At 41.3% G+C, this 18,026-nt stretch overlaps 1 protein-coding gene across 17 annotated transcripts in view; it reads left to right on the forward strand.

The window, feature by feature from the left end:
- Window positions 1-18,026, forward strand: part of EPB41L3 (erythrocyte membrane protein band 4.1 like 3) — a 265,820-nt gene that overhangs the window by 222,317 nt on the left and 25,477 nt on the right. For 15 of the 17 annotated variants that reach the window (XM_061596036.1, XM_061595962.1, XM_061595905.1 and 12 more), the window contains one exon: window positions 16,010-16,063. The exons of 1 other annotated variant lie outside the window; for it this stretch is intronic. In XM_061596036.1, the coding sequence (XP_061452020.1) occupies window positions 16,010-16,063 (54 nt within the window). Of the gene's footprint in view, window positions 1-10,163; window positions 10,728-16,009; window positions 16,064-18,026 lie in introns of all 17 variants that reach the window. One more of the 17 variants, XM_061596053.1, reaches the window with a different exon arrangement.

The following is an 18,026-nucleotide window of genomic DNA, read 5'->3' on the forward strand; positions in this document are numbered from 1 at the left end:
GTACCAAGGCTGTTGATACTGTACATTCTGCCCCATCCGCGGCCATGTACCAATGCTATTAACATTGTACATTCTGCCCCATCCGTGGCCGTGTACTTAGCCATCTGCCAGTGCATTCTGCCCCATCCGTGGCCGTGTACTGAAACCCATAGAAAATACAAGATGGCGGAACAGCCAGCGACAACTCAGATAGCCAAGCCGAAACCATCTAAGGCGGCCAAGCATAAGCACACCAAAGCGGTTGCCAAACCAAAACATCTTTCCAGCCACAGCAAAACCAAGCGCCCATGCTATGTTCCGGTTTCCGATGGAGCAGCCCAGGAACAGTTAACGAATCTGTTTCACTCTCCCACTGCTTCCTCCGAGGAGGAGGACTTCGCTGGGTTTCCTGAACAGCCAACTACCAGCCAGCCCCCTCCCATATTACCGCCCAGGGCTTATCCATCATCACAGCCTACTGGGCCACCTCTACAAGCGCAACCATCCGCTTCACCGGGACTGCAGCTGTCTCATGAGTTCCTATCACAACTACAAGGCATGCTGTCATTTTTTACTCAAACACAGTCACCGCCACAAGTCCCCGCCATACCTCAGCACAGTATGGACCACTATGTATGTAATGAGGCAAATCCATCATGCTCCCCAAATCCTTTTGACATCGCCAGAGGCAGATTTATTGATGACGTTTCTTGTGGGGAAGAGTCACCCTTTGCTGTACAAGCCGAAGGAGACAAATGGAGTGATCATTCGGAACATGAGGAGGATACATCTTATCGCCTGTTTGATGCCTCAGATTATCAGCCTCTTGCTCGCAGAGTATTGCACACCCTTGGTCTCCAAGCTACACAACCAGCAGCTACCGCTCCCGCTATTAAAGGGGCCAGGGTCTTGAAATCCCCCACACCAGCAGAACACTACCTTCCGGTGCCAGATCCCATTGCTAAACTGGCCAATGACGAATGGTCTCATCCATTACAAACTCGCCGCTTCAACGCCCTTGCGGACAGACTTTATTCTCTGGCTCCGGACTTTACCAGCAGACTGGCCGTTCCTGGCATAGACGAGCCGATCTCCAGTCTAGTCTCTAGATCCCTTTTGCCGAGGGAAGGAGACTCCCATCTAAACGACGCCACTGAGCAGAGGCTGGACTTTGCCTTACGCAAGAATCATGAGGCCACCGCCTTCTCCATGCGAGCCTCTGCATCAGCTTCCATCTTTTCCAGGGCAGCGATGATGTGGTTGGATGACCTTTTAGAGGATGCTAGTCCCGATCCTGTATCTCTTAGGAGGTCACTGATAAAATTGCGCAAGACAGCAGCGTTTGTAGCTGATGCCACCTTGGACGCAAATCAACTGGGAGCACGAGCTATGGCAGCCAGGTAGTCGCTCGACGGACCCTATGGCTCCGTCATTGGCAAGCTGACTCTACAGCCAGAGTTAATTTATCAAGGGCACCTTATTCCGGATCTTTACTCTTCGGCGAGGAAGCCCTAAAGGCAGTGCTTGTTGACCCCAAGGATGCTCGAAAACCTGTTCTGGCTACTGTTAAGAATGTTGATCACAGGCCTTTCAGGCGTTTCCCCTCATACCGCACGACCCAGCCCTTCCGAGAAACGTGGCCCGGGGGACGAGGCCGCGAATTCCGAACCTGTGATTTCCGTGCCTCCAGGGAGGGCTGGAACCGGCGTTTCCAAGGCAGAGGTCAGTACCAGGGGCGCAGAGGTACCTCAACTTCCTCATATAGAGGAGGGTCTCGCCAGCACAAACAGTACTGATGCAATACTAGTTGCGGGTAGACTGCTTCTGTTTGGAGACCATTGGCTGCGTCTGACTCAGATCCATTGGATCAGAGATCTTTTTTGTTATGGCTATGCACTGGAGTTTTGGATGACGCCTCCAGACAGATTTCATCCTTCTCCTTGTCCTAGGGCATCAGCCAGGCACTGCATCATGCACACAGCCATACATCACCTCTTGGACATAGCGGTGATAGAGCCAGTCCCTACAACAGAGAGGTCAGAAGGGGTGTACTCCCTCCTTTTTGCTGTGCCCAAATGAGATCTGTCATGGAGGGCGGTATTGGACCTCAAGTTCATTAACCATTTCGTAAAGTATTGAAGGTTCAAAATGGAATCCCTCCACTCCATTACAGAAAGCCTTCAAGAAGGAGACTTCCTGGCTACTATCGACCTAAAGGAAGCGTATCTCCATGTACCTATCTGCATAGCCCACAGAAAATTCCTTCGATTTGCCTTTGGCTCCCAGCATTTTCAATATCAAGCTATGCCGTTCGGCCTCTCTTCTGCCCCGAGAGTATTTACCAAGGTGCTACTCATACTAGTGGCTTACCTCCGGCTTCAAGGGGTCCATATCTACCCCTACTTGGATGATCTTTTAATACGGGCGAGTTCCAGGGAGCTGGCTCATCGCCATCTAACGCTCACGCTCCATGTCTTGCAGGCCTACGGCTGGTAGTCAATTTTGACAAAAGCCATCTCCAACCAACCCAACGCCTACAACATCTAGGGGCGATGTTGGACACCCTGCAGGCGACGGTGTTCCTGTCTCCAGACCGCATAACTGCTATCACAGACATCGCATGGTCTCTGATGCACCACGCAACCGCAGACGTCATGCTTCTAGCCAGGGCTCTCAGAATGTTGGTGTCCACCATCCATATTGTGCCATGGGCTCGAGCTCATACTCGCCAACTCCAGTAGGCTTTGTTGCCGTTTCAGCAGGACATTGCTAGGTCAAATCATCGAGCAATTCCCTTGAGCCCCGCACTGCGTCTTTCATTCCGCTGGTGGACGAGGGTCCAACATCTCACCCAGGGCACTCCGTTCAGAGAACCCCGCAGGACTGTTATCACCACAGATGCCAGTCTCCTCGGCTGGGGAGCCCACTGCAACTCCCAGTTCGTTCAGGGGTTTGGACCACAGCAGAGCAGACTCAGAGCATCAATTGGCTAGAACTGAAGGCTGTCCACTTAGGTCTGCTCCATTTTCAGTCTCTGTTCCACTTGGACCATGTTCTCATTCGAACGGACAACATGTGTGCCAAATCTCATTTAAACAGACAAGGGGGGACCAGGTCCCGTCCTCTGCAGAACCTAGCTTCCCTCATATTTGACTGGGCAGAGCAACGTCTGCAATCCTTGAAAGCAGAACATCTCAGAGGAATTTGGAATGTGACAGCAGACAGGCTCAGCAGACAACAGGTCTTTCCAGCAGAATGGAAACTTCATCCGACCATTTTCCATCTTCTCCAATGTCGGTTCGGCGTCTTCTCAGTCGATCTATTTGCCTCCAGTCGCAATTGCCAGCTACCCAGGTACTTTGCTTGATACCTGGACACGACAGCGGTGGATGCCCTGTCGCTACCGTGGCCGGATGGCCTATTGTACGCCTTCCCTCCAGTACCACTGTTAGCCAGAACCTTGAGAGCAGACTCAGAGCATCAATTGGCTGGAATTAGCTCTGCTCCATTTTCAATCTCTGTTCCACTTGGACCATGTTCTCATTCGAACGGACAACATGTGTGCCAAATCTCATTTAAACAGACAAGGGGGGACTAGGTCCCGTCCTCTGCAGAACCTGTCTTCCCTCATATTTGACTGGGCAGAGCAACATCTGCAATCCTTGAAAGCAGAACATCTCAGAGGAATTTGGAATGTGACAGCAGACTGGCTCAGCAGACAACAGGTCTTTCCGGGAGAATGGAAACTTCATCCGACCGTTTTCCATCTTCTCCAGTGTCGGTTCGGCGCCTTCTCAGTTGACCTATTTGCCTCCAGTCGCAATTGCCAACTACCCAGGTACTTCGCTCAATACCTGGACACGACAGCGGAAGCGGTGGATGCCCTGTCGCTACCGTGGCCGGATGGCCTATTGTACGCCTTCCCTCCAATACCACTGTTAACCAGAACCTTGAGGAAGGCGCGATGCAAGAGGGCCAAACTGGTTCTGATAGCTCCATATTGGCCCTGTCGACCGTGGTTCTCGGAGCTCCTTGCCATGTCAGTGACGGACCCTTGGCCGCTCCCGGTCAGGCCAGACCTCTTATCCCAGGGCCCAATCTTGCATCAGGATCCCAATTGGCTCAAGCTAACAGCGTGGCTTTTGAACGGGGACATTTAAGGGCTGCTGGCCTCTCTGATGCTGTTATTGACATTATCTTGGCCTCAAGACGTCCATCCACTACTCGTATATATCAACATACTTGGGTGGCATTCTCCAGGTGGTGTCAGTCCCAACACCTTGATCCTTCTCAGGCCACAATACAACAGATACTACAATTCCTTCATAGAGGCCTCCTAATGGGACTTAGACCCAACACCTTACGTAGACATGCGTCCACTCTGTCGTCCATCCTTTCAGTGTCCTCCACTGGTGCTCCTATTGCCTCGCACCCTTTCATCAAACGTTTTCTGAGGGGAACCACGTTACGCTCACCGGCTGTAGTCCACCGTTTTCCCTCATGGAGTCTGTCGAAGGTCCTACAGGCTTTACAATGCCCTCCGTTCGAGCCCCTTAGGACTGTGCCTTTACGTCTGTTGTCATTTAAGGTCCTGTTCCTGATCGCGATCACCTCCGCGAGACGAGTTTCGGAACTGGGCGCACTGTCTTCTGCCCACCATCTCTGTGTTTTTCACAAGGACTCTATTGTGCTGAAAACTGATCCTGCCTTCCGTCCCAAGGTCAATTCAGTTTTCCATTGCAGTCAGGACATTGTGCTTCCTTCATTTTGCCCGAATCCTACCCATCCTCTAGAGAAGGCTTGGCATTCATTGGATGTTCGGAGGGCTCTCAAGACTTACCTGAACAGGACCCAGGATATACGACGGACTGAGTCTTTGTTTGTATCCTTTCATCCACGTTCTATGGGGCATAAAGTAGCTAATTCCACTTTATCCCACTGGTTGTGGGCATGTATTACCTTAGCCTATGAGTCCCTTAAGCTTCCAGTTCCAGCTAGTATAACAGCTCATTCCACTAGGTCAGCGGCCACTACGGCTGCTTTTGCTACTAACGCTCCTGTTGCTGATATTTGTAGAGCTGCTGTTTGGTCTACCCCACATTCGTTTATAAGGCATTACAAAATAGATTGTTATGCCTCTGCTGATGCCTCTTTTGGCAGACGCGTATTGCAACAGGTTCTTAATGATGATTAGGATGTGGGTGGTCCCTCCCTGTTATGGGCTGCTTTGGTACATCCCACTTGATGGCAGTCCTTCTATGGAAAATGGACAATTGGTCTCACCTGAAGGGTGATTTTCATAGAAGGACTGCCATCACGACCCTCCCAGTTGGAGGATATTTAGATATTTTTCTGGGGTTTTTATATATTCCTGTTACGCTATTATATGTTGATTTCCTAGTGAAGTCAAGACTGCTATTAATGTTATCTCGCTATGTTAGAGTCATATTATTATGATGCTGCTATTATGTTATGTTCTTGCTGGTAGGGCCCATTGGCTTTCTCCTGCAGCTTTAGATATCTCTTTGGACTCGCTGTGAATGAACTGGAGAGTGGGAGGGGCCTGACGCCCCTAGTCTTGACTTCAAAAACATTCTTGCTTGATGGCAGTCCTTCTATGAAAATCACCCTTAAGGTGAGACCAATGGTCCAATTCAGTCACCTGTTGAAGGCAGAGGAAGAATAAACTGGATTCAGTCTCTACTCCTCCCAATGGTGGTCAGAAGTAAAAAAGAAAAGAAAGAAAAAGCCAATGCAGCCATCAGTTGGAGAATGCTTGATTCGCAAGAAATCCCCTACCTCATGTGTAGATGCTACACTCATTAAATCAGTAGCAGATCTGTTGATTTTTTAAAAAGTGGAACTTAATCCTTGCATTTCAAATCATAGTTGCATCTGTTTGTGTACTTTTTTAGATATATACTTTAAGCTAGTTATTTCTGTTTTTATTTTTTTTACCTGAATTGAAAGTTTTGGGTATTTATTGGAAGGCTTGTTAGAGGTTCCTCAGTTAGAAGGACATAGTTATGTATATATGCCTGCACTGTTAATACATGAAAATGTCATATCAAATTGGTTGTTACAGAATTTGCCCTTGTACACCCTAAATAATTTAAATGTGTACAATACTCTATAGGTGGTATCCAGTTAAGTTGTACTCATTTTAGACCCACTGAAATCAGTCAACAAGTTACCCATGGCTAACTTAGGTCTATTGATTTCAGTGGGTCTACTTGGAGTATCACTTAATCAAATATCACTCCCTGTCCATTTAATGATCTACTAATGTATTAAAGAGCAATCCAACTCAGGAGAAGGTGCCGTAAGTTGTGCTGGAGCAAAAGAAGCCGGCGTAAATTTCCGCCACATTCAGTTGCCATTCAGGAGCTTCTGGGTTGGCTGAACACTAGCTCAGCTGGGAGCTGTGCACAGGGACCAGAAAGTAAAAGCCTGCTCTCCCAAATACCCCTACCAACAAGCAAGCCTTCTTCATTGACTTCTATTGCAATTATTTTCTTAGACCAAATTTTTCCAGGCGTAACTTTTGCCTGGATTGGGACCTGCAGGAGCTCTCTCAACATGAGTTGGATGTGGTCTAAATCTGCTCACCTCAACATCTCCCTAACATGCCTGTAACACACACGTTTTGGGGGCTTGACTTGCTTCGGTCTTGGCTGAGCTGGCTGGGTTCCAGCTGAACCCAGCTGAGCCGGGCCTTATACTGGTGTAGCCTGGCTGTGCTGGGACCCAGCTGGTTCGGCTGGAGATCTACTGCATTCAACTCCCCTCAGCCCAGCGTAAATGCAAGTTGGGGTTGCACCCTTAGTTCCTAAATCTGCTAATGTTAAACATTTCCTCATGCTAACTTCATCCTTCATCATACTTTAATTACCAATTTTGTTTAATATTTATCTGTGTGAAAGACTGATGTCACAATAGTAATAAAACACAGAGCATGATCAAATGGATTTTTTTTCTGCACAAGCTCCATTGGTAAGACATGACAGAGGCATGCAAAATTATGAAAGCTGCAGGAAGCTTAGTGGTTTTTTAACGTGATAACTGAGATTGACTAAAGAATAGCTGCAAGAAGCTTAGTGGTTTTTGAAAAGGATAACTGAGATTGACTAAGGAATAGTTATAGCATAACTATCATGCTGTGATTTTGAGCATCTCAAAACCATCTAGAAGACCACTTTTGGAAATATAATACATGGACTTTGACGTGATCCAGCAAAGCGCTGGTACATTCACATTGTTTTACCAGCAGAAGCTCATCCACAAAAAATCCTAAACTCTGTCCAGTTTGTATCACTGATTCTTTGAAATCAACACAATACACCAGATGTGATCAGTGAGGAAAGTCGCTTCTTTCTTGCTTTACAAATATATGTATGTTGAACATTCCATGCCAGGGCCTTCATTATCCTTGTTGTAACACATTCATAAAAATTAATTAAAACTAGCCTGATTGCTAGACAAGGTAACTCTTAACATGAACAAAGAGAGGGCAAGAGTGATGCCTAAACCTTGATATATAAATAATTGATTTGAAGATGGTGTCAGCTGGTATAGTTATAAATATAAGAAGTGTGCTCAAATAAATAAGGCATCACCCTTGGGCTACTTTATATAACATTAAAAGGTAAAGGTGTCCCTGCACTTGTAGTGCGAGTCGTTTCTGACTCTTAGGGTGACAAATAATATACATATAATCTGTGTAAGAAAAAGCCATATATAAATCTATAAAGTATGGAATGGTGCTTTTCTGGTTTGGGTGCATGGATTAGACAGCTAATACACACAGCAGCCACCTTGTTGGTACTGGGAAAAAACTTCAATTTTTCTTCATACAATACATGCTGCTTTTCTTAACACTGCAGTTCTCTCTAGATACTGAAAAAGTACCATGGGAGACAGTGGTAGAAATCCAATGAGCAACTAACTGCACTTAAGAACATTGATTTCAGTGGGTTTAAGAACATACAAGTCTGTATTGGATTGCGACCAGCCTAGACAATTGCCCTAGTAAATGAATGTTTACTGACATCAGTACAGTTAAAAAGAACAGAGGTTCTTTTGGATTTTGGCCTGTACATTTTCAGGGGTAAAATCAGCATCAAGACACACAATAATTGTATTGAGATTTGGTGAGAAATCCTCAAGCAACTTAAAATCTAGGCTGCATCTACTTAAAATGACTTAAAGCTTTATAAAGGCACATTATAAGTCTATAATAATTTGCGTCGTTACTAGAATGTCATTGAATACTAACAGCTGAGTGAAGATATTGATTTTTTCTTAATTCTGCTTTTCTGTATAATTTCCCAAGTTGCTTGTTATATTTTTAAAATTCAGTAGCAATAAAAAAGCATTTTTCAACAGAAACATAATCCTTAAGATTTATTTAAAGTAACCAAACTGCTAGAAACCATTAAAAACTCATGAGAGCAAAATCATTTGTGCCTGGTGATACAAAGTTATAAAACTGAACACCATATGAGCTTACATGCATGAGACGTCACCACCATAATCTCTGGCAGTCACTCACCTCAAAATGTGGGGCTTGCAGTCACGTCTCTGGTGATAATATCAATGGCTGGGCAAGTTCATATGGGAATTGGCAGTATTTCAGATTACCTCTTCTTATTCCTAAAAACAGCACTTTGAATGTTGCCTGGAAACAGTTTGGTAGAATAGAATATCTTTATTGTTACGGTCAATGACCAGCATGAGGTAATAAGATAAAATTGTTAAAACACAGTACTGTAAAATAGAGTTGTCAAAGACATAGTTATAAAGAAACAGTTTGTTAATTAGCAAATATATTTAAATAACACAGACTTGTGTGCTCATTTCTGGATGGCCTAGCTAATGGTTTCTCAGCTATATTCTGAGCTGACTGAAATTTCCAGATAGTCTTCAAAGGAAGGTCCATGTAAAGCACATTACACTAATCTAACTTGGATATTGGAAATAGGCATTATATGGGCCAGTTCATATTTTTCCAAGAAACTGCTAACACTGAATTAAGCCACCTTCTTTGCTAGAAAAGGGACACAGATAGTTAAGAATTTTAAGTTCTGTGGCCACTGCGCATGCCACAGAACATGTTTGGATTTGGGGTTTTTTGCCCCTTAGGTTCCCCTACTCCAAGATGTCTTTTGCTCTGCAAACCTTGGAGTTCTCCCAAGTATGCTGATGCCTCCCTTTTGTTTGGCTACGGTTCTCACCAACTGAGTTTGCTATTGGAGGAAGTGGTGTAGAAGATGTAGGAACATATGGCACTGCTGCAGAAACTGCTGTTCAGAGGCTTTTTATACCTTATAAATGTAAACATTTTCTCCCACTTTTAACAGCCTCCCAAAAGAATCCTAGGTGATGAGAATTTTCTGTTACAGATCCTTACTATCTCTCAAAAAAACCCAATTCTGAGCATTCCCTGGGAGGAATTTTTGGGAGGATCAGAAATATGCTTCTGCCTTCCCTCTTGTGCCAATTTCTTAATCTGTTTCTGATTTCTTCTAACTATAGCTTACAATGACAACCAAGTTGAGCAAATTATGGTGGTTCTAGCCTACAAACTGGTTTGAAGTGAGTTTAAAACCATGGCTTGGAGATTAATACTAGCTATGGGGTATAAATTGGAATGTCATGGTAAAATATGATTAGAGCAAACTGGAAATGGAAGAGGGAATTAGTGTATGTGCCAAGTTGATGAAGGCATATGAAAGTCTGCATCATGTTTCAATTTCTTCAAGCCATGCTTTGGAGGATCATCTGAATCAAACTTTTGTGTTTGAAAATCTCTGGGGCTCCTACTGGGAGGAAGGGTGGGATATAAAATTAATAAATAAATAATAATAAATAAATAATACTTTATGAACCAAATGTAGTAGATGGGTTTCCATGGAATCTGTATATTTGAACATTTTTATGTATAAGATGCCCAGTAATTTTAACGGATGTTTTGACCTTCATTGTGTAACTGGGCTGCTCTCCTTTATTTGAGTAGCTATGGCATGCAGCATGCAATTTGGTAGAATTTAACCCAATGAATAAATCTGGTTTTTTAAAACTTATGTAATTAACATTTTATATTCAGAGGAAATTAACTAATTACAATTTTCTTTTTGTCCTTTTGCTCTTACACTTTGTTTGCTGCTCTTCTTCTCTTTCATCAGACACCTTTGCTTGGCACGGACTCATTACACCCCTCGCCATCATCACAATCTGGTCCCTTTGCATCTTCAACAAAGCCCCGTAGAAGATGTAAGGAGAGTGCTAGAAAATCATTAGATTACGAATCATATAAAAACACAGTTCAAAAGCACACCGAGTCTGAGTTGGACTTTGAAAGAAAAGGAAGAGTTTGCTCAGCTGAACAAGATATGGCATTTAGCTATAAGCAAAAGGCTGGTAAAGGTGGAACATTGTTTTCCTTCTCCTTGCAACTTCCAGAATCATTCCCCTCTCTCCTGGATGATGATGGCTACTTATCCTTTCCTAATCTCTCTGAAACCAACTTTCTACCAGAAAGTGTGCAGCATTTCCTTCCCATTCGTTCACCCTCCCTTGTGCCTTGTTTCCTTTTCATCTTTTTCTTTCTGCTTTCTGCCTCTTTCTCAGTGCCATATGCTCTCACTCTCTCCTTTCCTCTGGCTATGTGCCTCTGCTACCTGGAGCCCAAGGCGGCCTCCTTGAGTGCTTCACTTGACAATGACCTGAGTGACAGTTCAGAGGAAGAGGTGTGTACCTCGGCACAGAACACACTTTTTTGTGTTCATTGCTTTAGTCCTAAACAGTGTTAGAATGCTGCAATAGTGGTCCTACTTTCAGAGCCTCATTTCTGTCTGTGCTGATATGTTCAGAATTTTTTAAATTTTTGTTATGTTGAGTGTAGCCAGAGCCTCAGGGTTAGGCACAATGCTGTGTATATGAGCTAGTAGTATTTACAGATTGTTACAGATCAACTTTTTAAAAATAGCTTATTTTGAGACCCAAGAACTTTTAGCTAGCTGTGTTTTTTACTTGTACATCCAAAACCTATTTTACTGGTTTTAGTGCTACCTGACAGCAAATAATTAGGAACAATACATATTCTAACTATATATGTTGTAGTAGTTAAAAATTAAAATTAGATCTGAATTGTTTGTGTAGCCTCTTACTTTGTAAGACACCGAGCCAGTCACTCAGTGCCAGTAAAATAGATCAAATCTTCAAGATGTTTATTTCATTGTGGGCAATAAACCGTCTTTGCTGCAAATCCAACTGGTGTTTCATTAGATAATCCCACTAAATAAATAAAGTAGTCCCTGAGGAAAATATAACTATCAGTTCTCTCATTGTACCATGTGCTATGCTTCACTTACTATCAAAATTCGTGCTTCCAAATTCACAGTAAAGAGCACTTCTCAGTATGTTTGGCAAGGAAATAGACCAGACTGGCAATAAATTATCCATAAGATTCCCCCCCCCCGGACATTACAGTCTTCTGTGCATAGATGTGTTCATTTTTTTCATTGACATAATAATTGCCATTTATATTAGCTTACATATCACAATAAAGAGTGACAAATATATTAATGTTTTGTATTCTCCAAGAAAAATATATAACAATAATTAGGTAAATCAGGCTGCAGTCTGGAAATCACACACATTTTCATTAGTGACATTAGGATTAAGTATTTTAGACTACAGTCCATACTTACTTGGCAGTTAAGTCCCAATGAATTCAGCATGACTGACTTCTATTTAAAGTGCACAGGAGTAGGCTGGATGTGATAAAGATTTTTTAAACTGGCATGGTTTGGATATAGTGTCAAAGCATGGTTTGATGCTATGCGAATTAGTCTTGTGCTTGCATGCTTCCCCCTCTTCTTATGTACTCCACTTCAGTCTCTTTCTTCTGTTTTTGTTCATTGTTTTCTGGGATTTCTGAACTGTGTCTGTGGTTTGTATTTGTCCTCCAAAACAGGTTTGAAGCTAGTGGGCAATCCTGGTTTGGAGGAAAGGGCAAACTATAATTTGCTAGTCAGATGTTGTAACAAACAAAGATTTGCACCAAGCAGAAGTAACAGGGGGCACAGTGGGAGGAGAAAAGAGGGGATGGATACACAAACACGAAGCTCACAAGTATAATACCAAATTCTGACATTATGTATGAACCAGCCCTATGATTTCCTCAGGGCCAGGACTTCTGTGATAGATTTACACAGACGTGCCTAATCCAGGGTGCTTTTCTTGTTGGACATATTGCATGAAAGTTTACTTTGTTTTAAACTTGGGCATGTCTGCATTACGTCAGCAAAACAAAACACAGCACTTATTATGATGAGCTAGAAAACATGGCTGGAACATTTTTTTTATTTTAAAACTATTTTACATTTTCTTTGAAAATGCCATTTCTGCCTGTTAGTTCCAGCAGTAGTGTACCATTCAAAATTAAAGCTGGTCTGTAATTATCTTCTCACCCTCTTTAAACTTCTTGCTCCTGGGGAAACCTGCTTCTCTTGAGGCCCCTTAAAATTTCATTTTACTGTTCTGCATTGTCCTCCTATCTTTACTGTTGTAGTAGTATCTCTGTATCTTTGCATTTTTAACTCTTGAGTGTGATTAATCCAGACATGCAATTAAGCATTAAGATATTTGTACCAGTTGATTGAACCTGTCTATACAAACCAGAATAATAATAAAGGACTTGCAGCCACGGTGGTCTCTTTAGCTAGTCCTCTACTGCTTACAGTAATAAATATTTTGTAATTGAGAAAGTCTAATATAGAGATAACAAAGGGGATGTATAAGGAGGTAAGAATTTTAAAAGCTAATAAAGGGAGACTGGGACATGTGATATCTCTCTAATGTTAGCTGATTAGCTCCTTGTCTAGAGACATGGTCTCTGTTTTCCTGTGATGCACTGAAGTGATAGTAGACAGAGCAGATGAAAAACTCACTCTACACTGCAGAGTTAATTATCCAATGCTCCTGTCATCAGTTTGTGTAAGATTCTGCAGAGTAAACCAATGTCAGTCCTGACAGAGTTACAGTAAGTATTTTGCACCAGAGGAAATACTTAACTATTGATAGTTGAACATTAAGCCACACATGTAAAACTTGATATGCAGCCCTATACATGTCTACTCAGAGGTAAGCCCCAGTGAGTTCAATAGGACATACTCCCAGGTAAGTGTGTATAGGATTGCAGCCTGCTACTTTCAATTTCTTTTATAAAATTGATTAATTAAAAAAAGAAATTGACAACAGAGTAGTTGGTTTCATGAAAACCCTTGTGACAATATATACAAATCACTTCAGTTAGTGTTATAGAATAGCATCATTCTAAATATGAAACACAAATCTATTCATTCAGTGATTCAGAAACTAGCTAATGAACTTTCCTTTGCTAGGTAAGCTGAATTGCAGGCTCTACAGCACCCTTCCCCAACTTGTGGCCCTCCAGATATTTTGGACTATGTCCTTTACTGTCCAGCTAGCATGGGCATTAGCATGTAAGGTTGGGGGAGAAATTCAATTCAGTTTGCATTTAAAGGCAGACCTACTTCATTTGCACTTTCTGAAACAATATGAGAACTGAATTCACACATCTGCAGATTTTGTGATGCAGTTTTCCAACCAGTGTTTTAAAATGCATATAATAGGGGAAATGTGCATTAAAATAAATGTATTAGTGGAGATAACATAGGAAAATGCATTATATTAGGGGAAATTGCTTGCAAAAATATGTACATTAAAAACTACATAAAAACGTATTTATTAGGAGAAAGTCCCACCAAAATGCTGATGAATTTTCATGAGGGTGAAAAAATAATATATTTTTTTTGCAAATTGCAACACAAATGTGGAAAACTGAATTCAAGATTGAAAAAAAGAGAAACTGATAGAATCAAAATTGATAGCTCTATCCCTACTAGCACGTAAGGGATCATTTAATGAAAATCTTCATTTGGGGTAGATCCAGGCCTGCTGTGGGCTGGTATCTATCTTCTCTCAATATCCTACCTTTCTTTCATTGTGGAACTCAGGGTGGTGTACATGTGGTTTCCAAGTGGACTCCCATCCAGGCATTGACCAGACCTGGATTTGCTTAGCTTCAGTAGGCCAGAGACCTTATGTTTTTGTTTTCTAACATGGTTTCCTGGGTGCAAAATATATTTCAAGTACTGAGGAGTGTATGTGTGCTGAGTTGATGGGATTTTTTTTTTGCATATGTGTTCTCCTTTCAAATACATGTGAATGGGGTCTTAGTCTAGGCCAAGCTAAGTATAAAATAGAGAATATATACATGCTTGCACCGTTCATGCTGTGTGATCAAATCAATCAGCCTACCAACCTACTGTAGCAACTTGAGTGACTGCGGAAAGGATCTCTATGCTTTTCCATAATATCTTCTCAAAGCTTGACACTGCTCCCACATGACCATTTTTACAGATGATTCAAGCCCTTGGCAGATTGCCTGTGCTCATTGTTGGGCACAGCTCGCACGGTGCCATCATAAACTTACAATAATGTGTTCTCTGTGACTAGTAGGTAATTTACTGAAGTTAACATCACCTGTAATGTTGAGGTTGGAAGCTCTGTCTGACATTGAGCTACCATTAAACTTTACTTATACAGAAACTACTTGTTTTTGTTTTTTTGGGTTTTTTGTTTTTGTTTTATTTAGCAAATATAACAACAAAAAAAGAAACATTGTCAGCTCACAGCTATAAAAATAATCCAATTGTCACTTACAAATATATTAATATAAGCAGTCAATATGTCCAAATATCTATCTAAACAAGGTTGCTGATTAGAAAATAGGTGTTCAGATGTAGAAAAGTCAGTGAGATATTCAGACCACTGAGTAGTTGGATGGTAGAAGTCTATCCTTCTAACCTTGAAGTCTCTTTGCAACCAGAAGGGCTTGCAGGATTCACTTTCATTGTCCATCTCTTAATTCTTACACCACAGGAATATAATTTGAAAGTGTGAATGTCTGCAAATATCAAGGATTTTTCTAAAACAAAAAATTAATTTACAAGAGCTATTACTAAAATCTGAGAGATTTCCTCAACCCCACCTGAATACTGTTATCAGTTTCTTTAAAACTGATACTACCTGTATGTAGTAATTCATTTTTAGGCACTAAAAACAAAGGTGTTCTTGATACATTCTTAATTACCAAGAGATTAAGATGGATAATGCTGTGCTTTGTTTCACTCATATCACTTGTACCTATTAAATGTCATTTTTATTTTATTTTTACATTTTTTGTCATGTTTTATAATGGAATGAAAAGTATTGTCTTTGGGGTTTTTTATTTTCTTAGTAGTCCCTTACAGCTTTAGAATTAGTATCAGCATCTCAGATGTTGGTTGAGAATTGCAATTCTTTCAAAGGAAGAATGTAGCAAATCCTGTTATGTTTAACATGTTTGCTGAAACTGTTTGGTAATATAGATAGCCTTATACCCATTTTTACGTGTGAGGAAAATAAAATCTGTACAAATGAGGGGCTGAAAGTCAGGTTACTGTTAAAGTAGCTATATATATGTATACACATATAAACAAATTATTTCTGTTTTTTCCCTTTTCAAATATGAACTCTAAATAAGCTACCAACATTTTTCTAATTTTTTATTAAAAGTGTACATTACTTTTTTTGGTGCATTATAGTGGGACAAGTCCGCTTTTGCAAGTTTTACTTCTTGTTAAAGCCACCTGGCTTTCCTCAGTAGAATTAAAAGATGCAGTTGCATCCTTTCTCTGGGAATATTTTGTTTGGCTAATAAAGCTTTAATACAAAAGCCATATCCTTTGTACAGTATGCCTTGAGCCTTCCTCTCAGTCTGGTCTGTTTATTTCTGATTTAGCTTCTTTTAAAGTGTCTATAGTCTGAAAAGCAACCCAAGTGCAGTTCACAGGGATGTAGACTTGGCAAATCAACCTGTGGCTTGTGTTTACTTACAAAATGGGTTTATTCTTTATTCTTGCTTACCTGTTGGAACCTGGTTATTTGTATAACAAAACAGACTGACAGCGAAAGGACAGATACTGCAGCTGATGGTGAAACTACTGCCACAGAGGTTTGTACAATTGATACCACGTTGTTGCCAAAGAATGTATCGTGTACCTTCATCCATCAGATCCTGTGCATTAGCACAGTTGTGCACATTTATTAGTGCAATTGAGCACTACTTCCTTCATTACAGTTTGGGGTCAGGAACTAATACCGGAATACAAAATACATACAACATTCATGCATACATGAAAGGCATGCATCTGAATGATTTGCAGCTTTTCACTTCAAAGTACAAGTAGTATTTAGAAAAGCTGCAGATGTTTCTTTATGCAGTAAGTATGTATTTTGTATCCAGACATTGGAACCCAAATATATAAAGCACTAGCAAAATGCTTATCATCATGAGCTGGGAGAGGGAGTGGTGTCAGTAGTTTATTACTGGAATTGCCAGTACAGTGCATCTCTGTATGCTGTGCGCAAAGAAGCATATTAACTCCCCTCTGGGCTTCCTGTAAGTGTCATGCATAGAGGGCAGATTTTGCCCCTAGTGGATGGCAATTAAAAAAAAATAGGAAAATATGTGGGGCTTCGCTTTGCATGCCAACCAAACCAGCATAGACACTGTCAACCTCCCAGGCCACCCCCACTGATCACAAAGCCCACAATAATGAATGTAGTGGTATTGCTTGGCTTCTGAAATATAGCTTCCTTAAAAAATAAATGAATCACCTATAATCATAGATCTCTAAGCAATTTACAGCAAAATAAAATACAGAATAGTATATACTTTAAAAGTGACCAGATAAATTACCATTCTGGAAATGCTTGCTGAAATAAAAAAATGTTCACAGCATGCTCACCACCACTGTGAGGGTGTTCCATAATACAGGGACTACTGTACTGAATGCTCTCAAGATTTGATTTCTGGAGCATGAGATACCTCCAAAAGCTCAGCTCCCAACAATCTCTGTGGTCTAGCTTGCCTGTATGAAGTGAGGCACTCTACCCTGGCTCCTAGCTGTTTATGGCTCTGTACTCTGGAACAAAAATCTCGAACCTGGCCCAATAGCATACTTTATGCAAATTTCATACCTAATAAGTATGAGTTGTATTCAACTAAGTCTTACTCAGAGTAGACCCACTGAATTTAATTAACCTAAGTTAGTCATGTCCATTAACCTACTCTGAGTAAGACTAGCATTGAATACTACCCAATGACAAAGTGGGCTGGATCCAGAGTTGTCTTTATGTAAATAAAAGGGTTCCCACTGGAGGAATGGGAGAATACGATTTCCCCTGATTTTCCCCCTTTCTCCTGCAGACCCAAGTGCCATTTCCTATACTGTTCCAGGGGGTACCCAGCCATTAATAACTTTTCTTGAGGGAAGAAGGAATCTGCAAGAATCATCTTCTCCCTCCAGTCTGAGCATCCTGTGAGGTCCACTTATAGGAAGGCTGACTCGACACATGGGTTGATCTATTGAAATTAATAGAACTGACAAATTCAGGTTCATTAATTTATGTGGGTCTACTTTGAGTAAAACTTAGTTGGATATAACCAATAGTCTCCAGCTTTTAAATACCTTCCTAATCCAAGAAGTATGTTTAATCATTCTGTTGAATGCTCAGATTGCAACAACAATCTGCCTCAGCACTTAATATTTTTTAAAGCTCCTACTAAATAAAAGTACAGTATGAATAATATTTTACTGTGAAAAACTATGAAAATAGAGAAAAAATATTTGCATATAACTGAATATTTGAAGTTTTTATTCAAATCCTGTTGCAGTGCCATCTGTAATCTTGTATATTTATTTATTTATTAGGGTATTTGTAGTCCACCCTTCAATCCAAGAATCCCAGGGTGGGAAACTGTAACATTAAAATCACAATTAACAATGAAAATGTAAAACAAAATCAATCAATTAGCATCATAAAATTAATTGTATCCTTTTGGAATTATGTTATTCAAGCTATTTAAACATGATTACCTTATTTGAGTGCCCCAAGTACACTACAATGTGCAC

Source organism: Rhineura floridana, chromosome 1, assembly GCF_030035675.1.
Source record: "Rhineura floridana isolate rRhiFlo1 chromosome 1, rRhiFlo1.hap2, whole genome shotgun sequence".
NCBI classification, from domain to species: domain Eukaryota; kingdom Metazoa; phylum Chordata; class Lepidosauria; order Squamata; family Rhineuridae; genus Rhineura; species Rhineura floridana.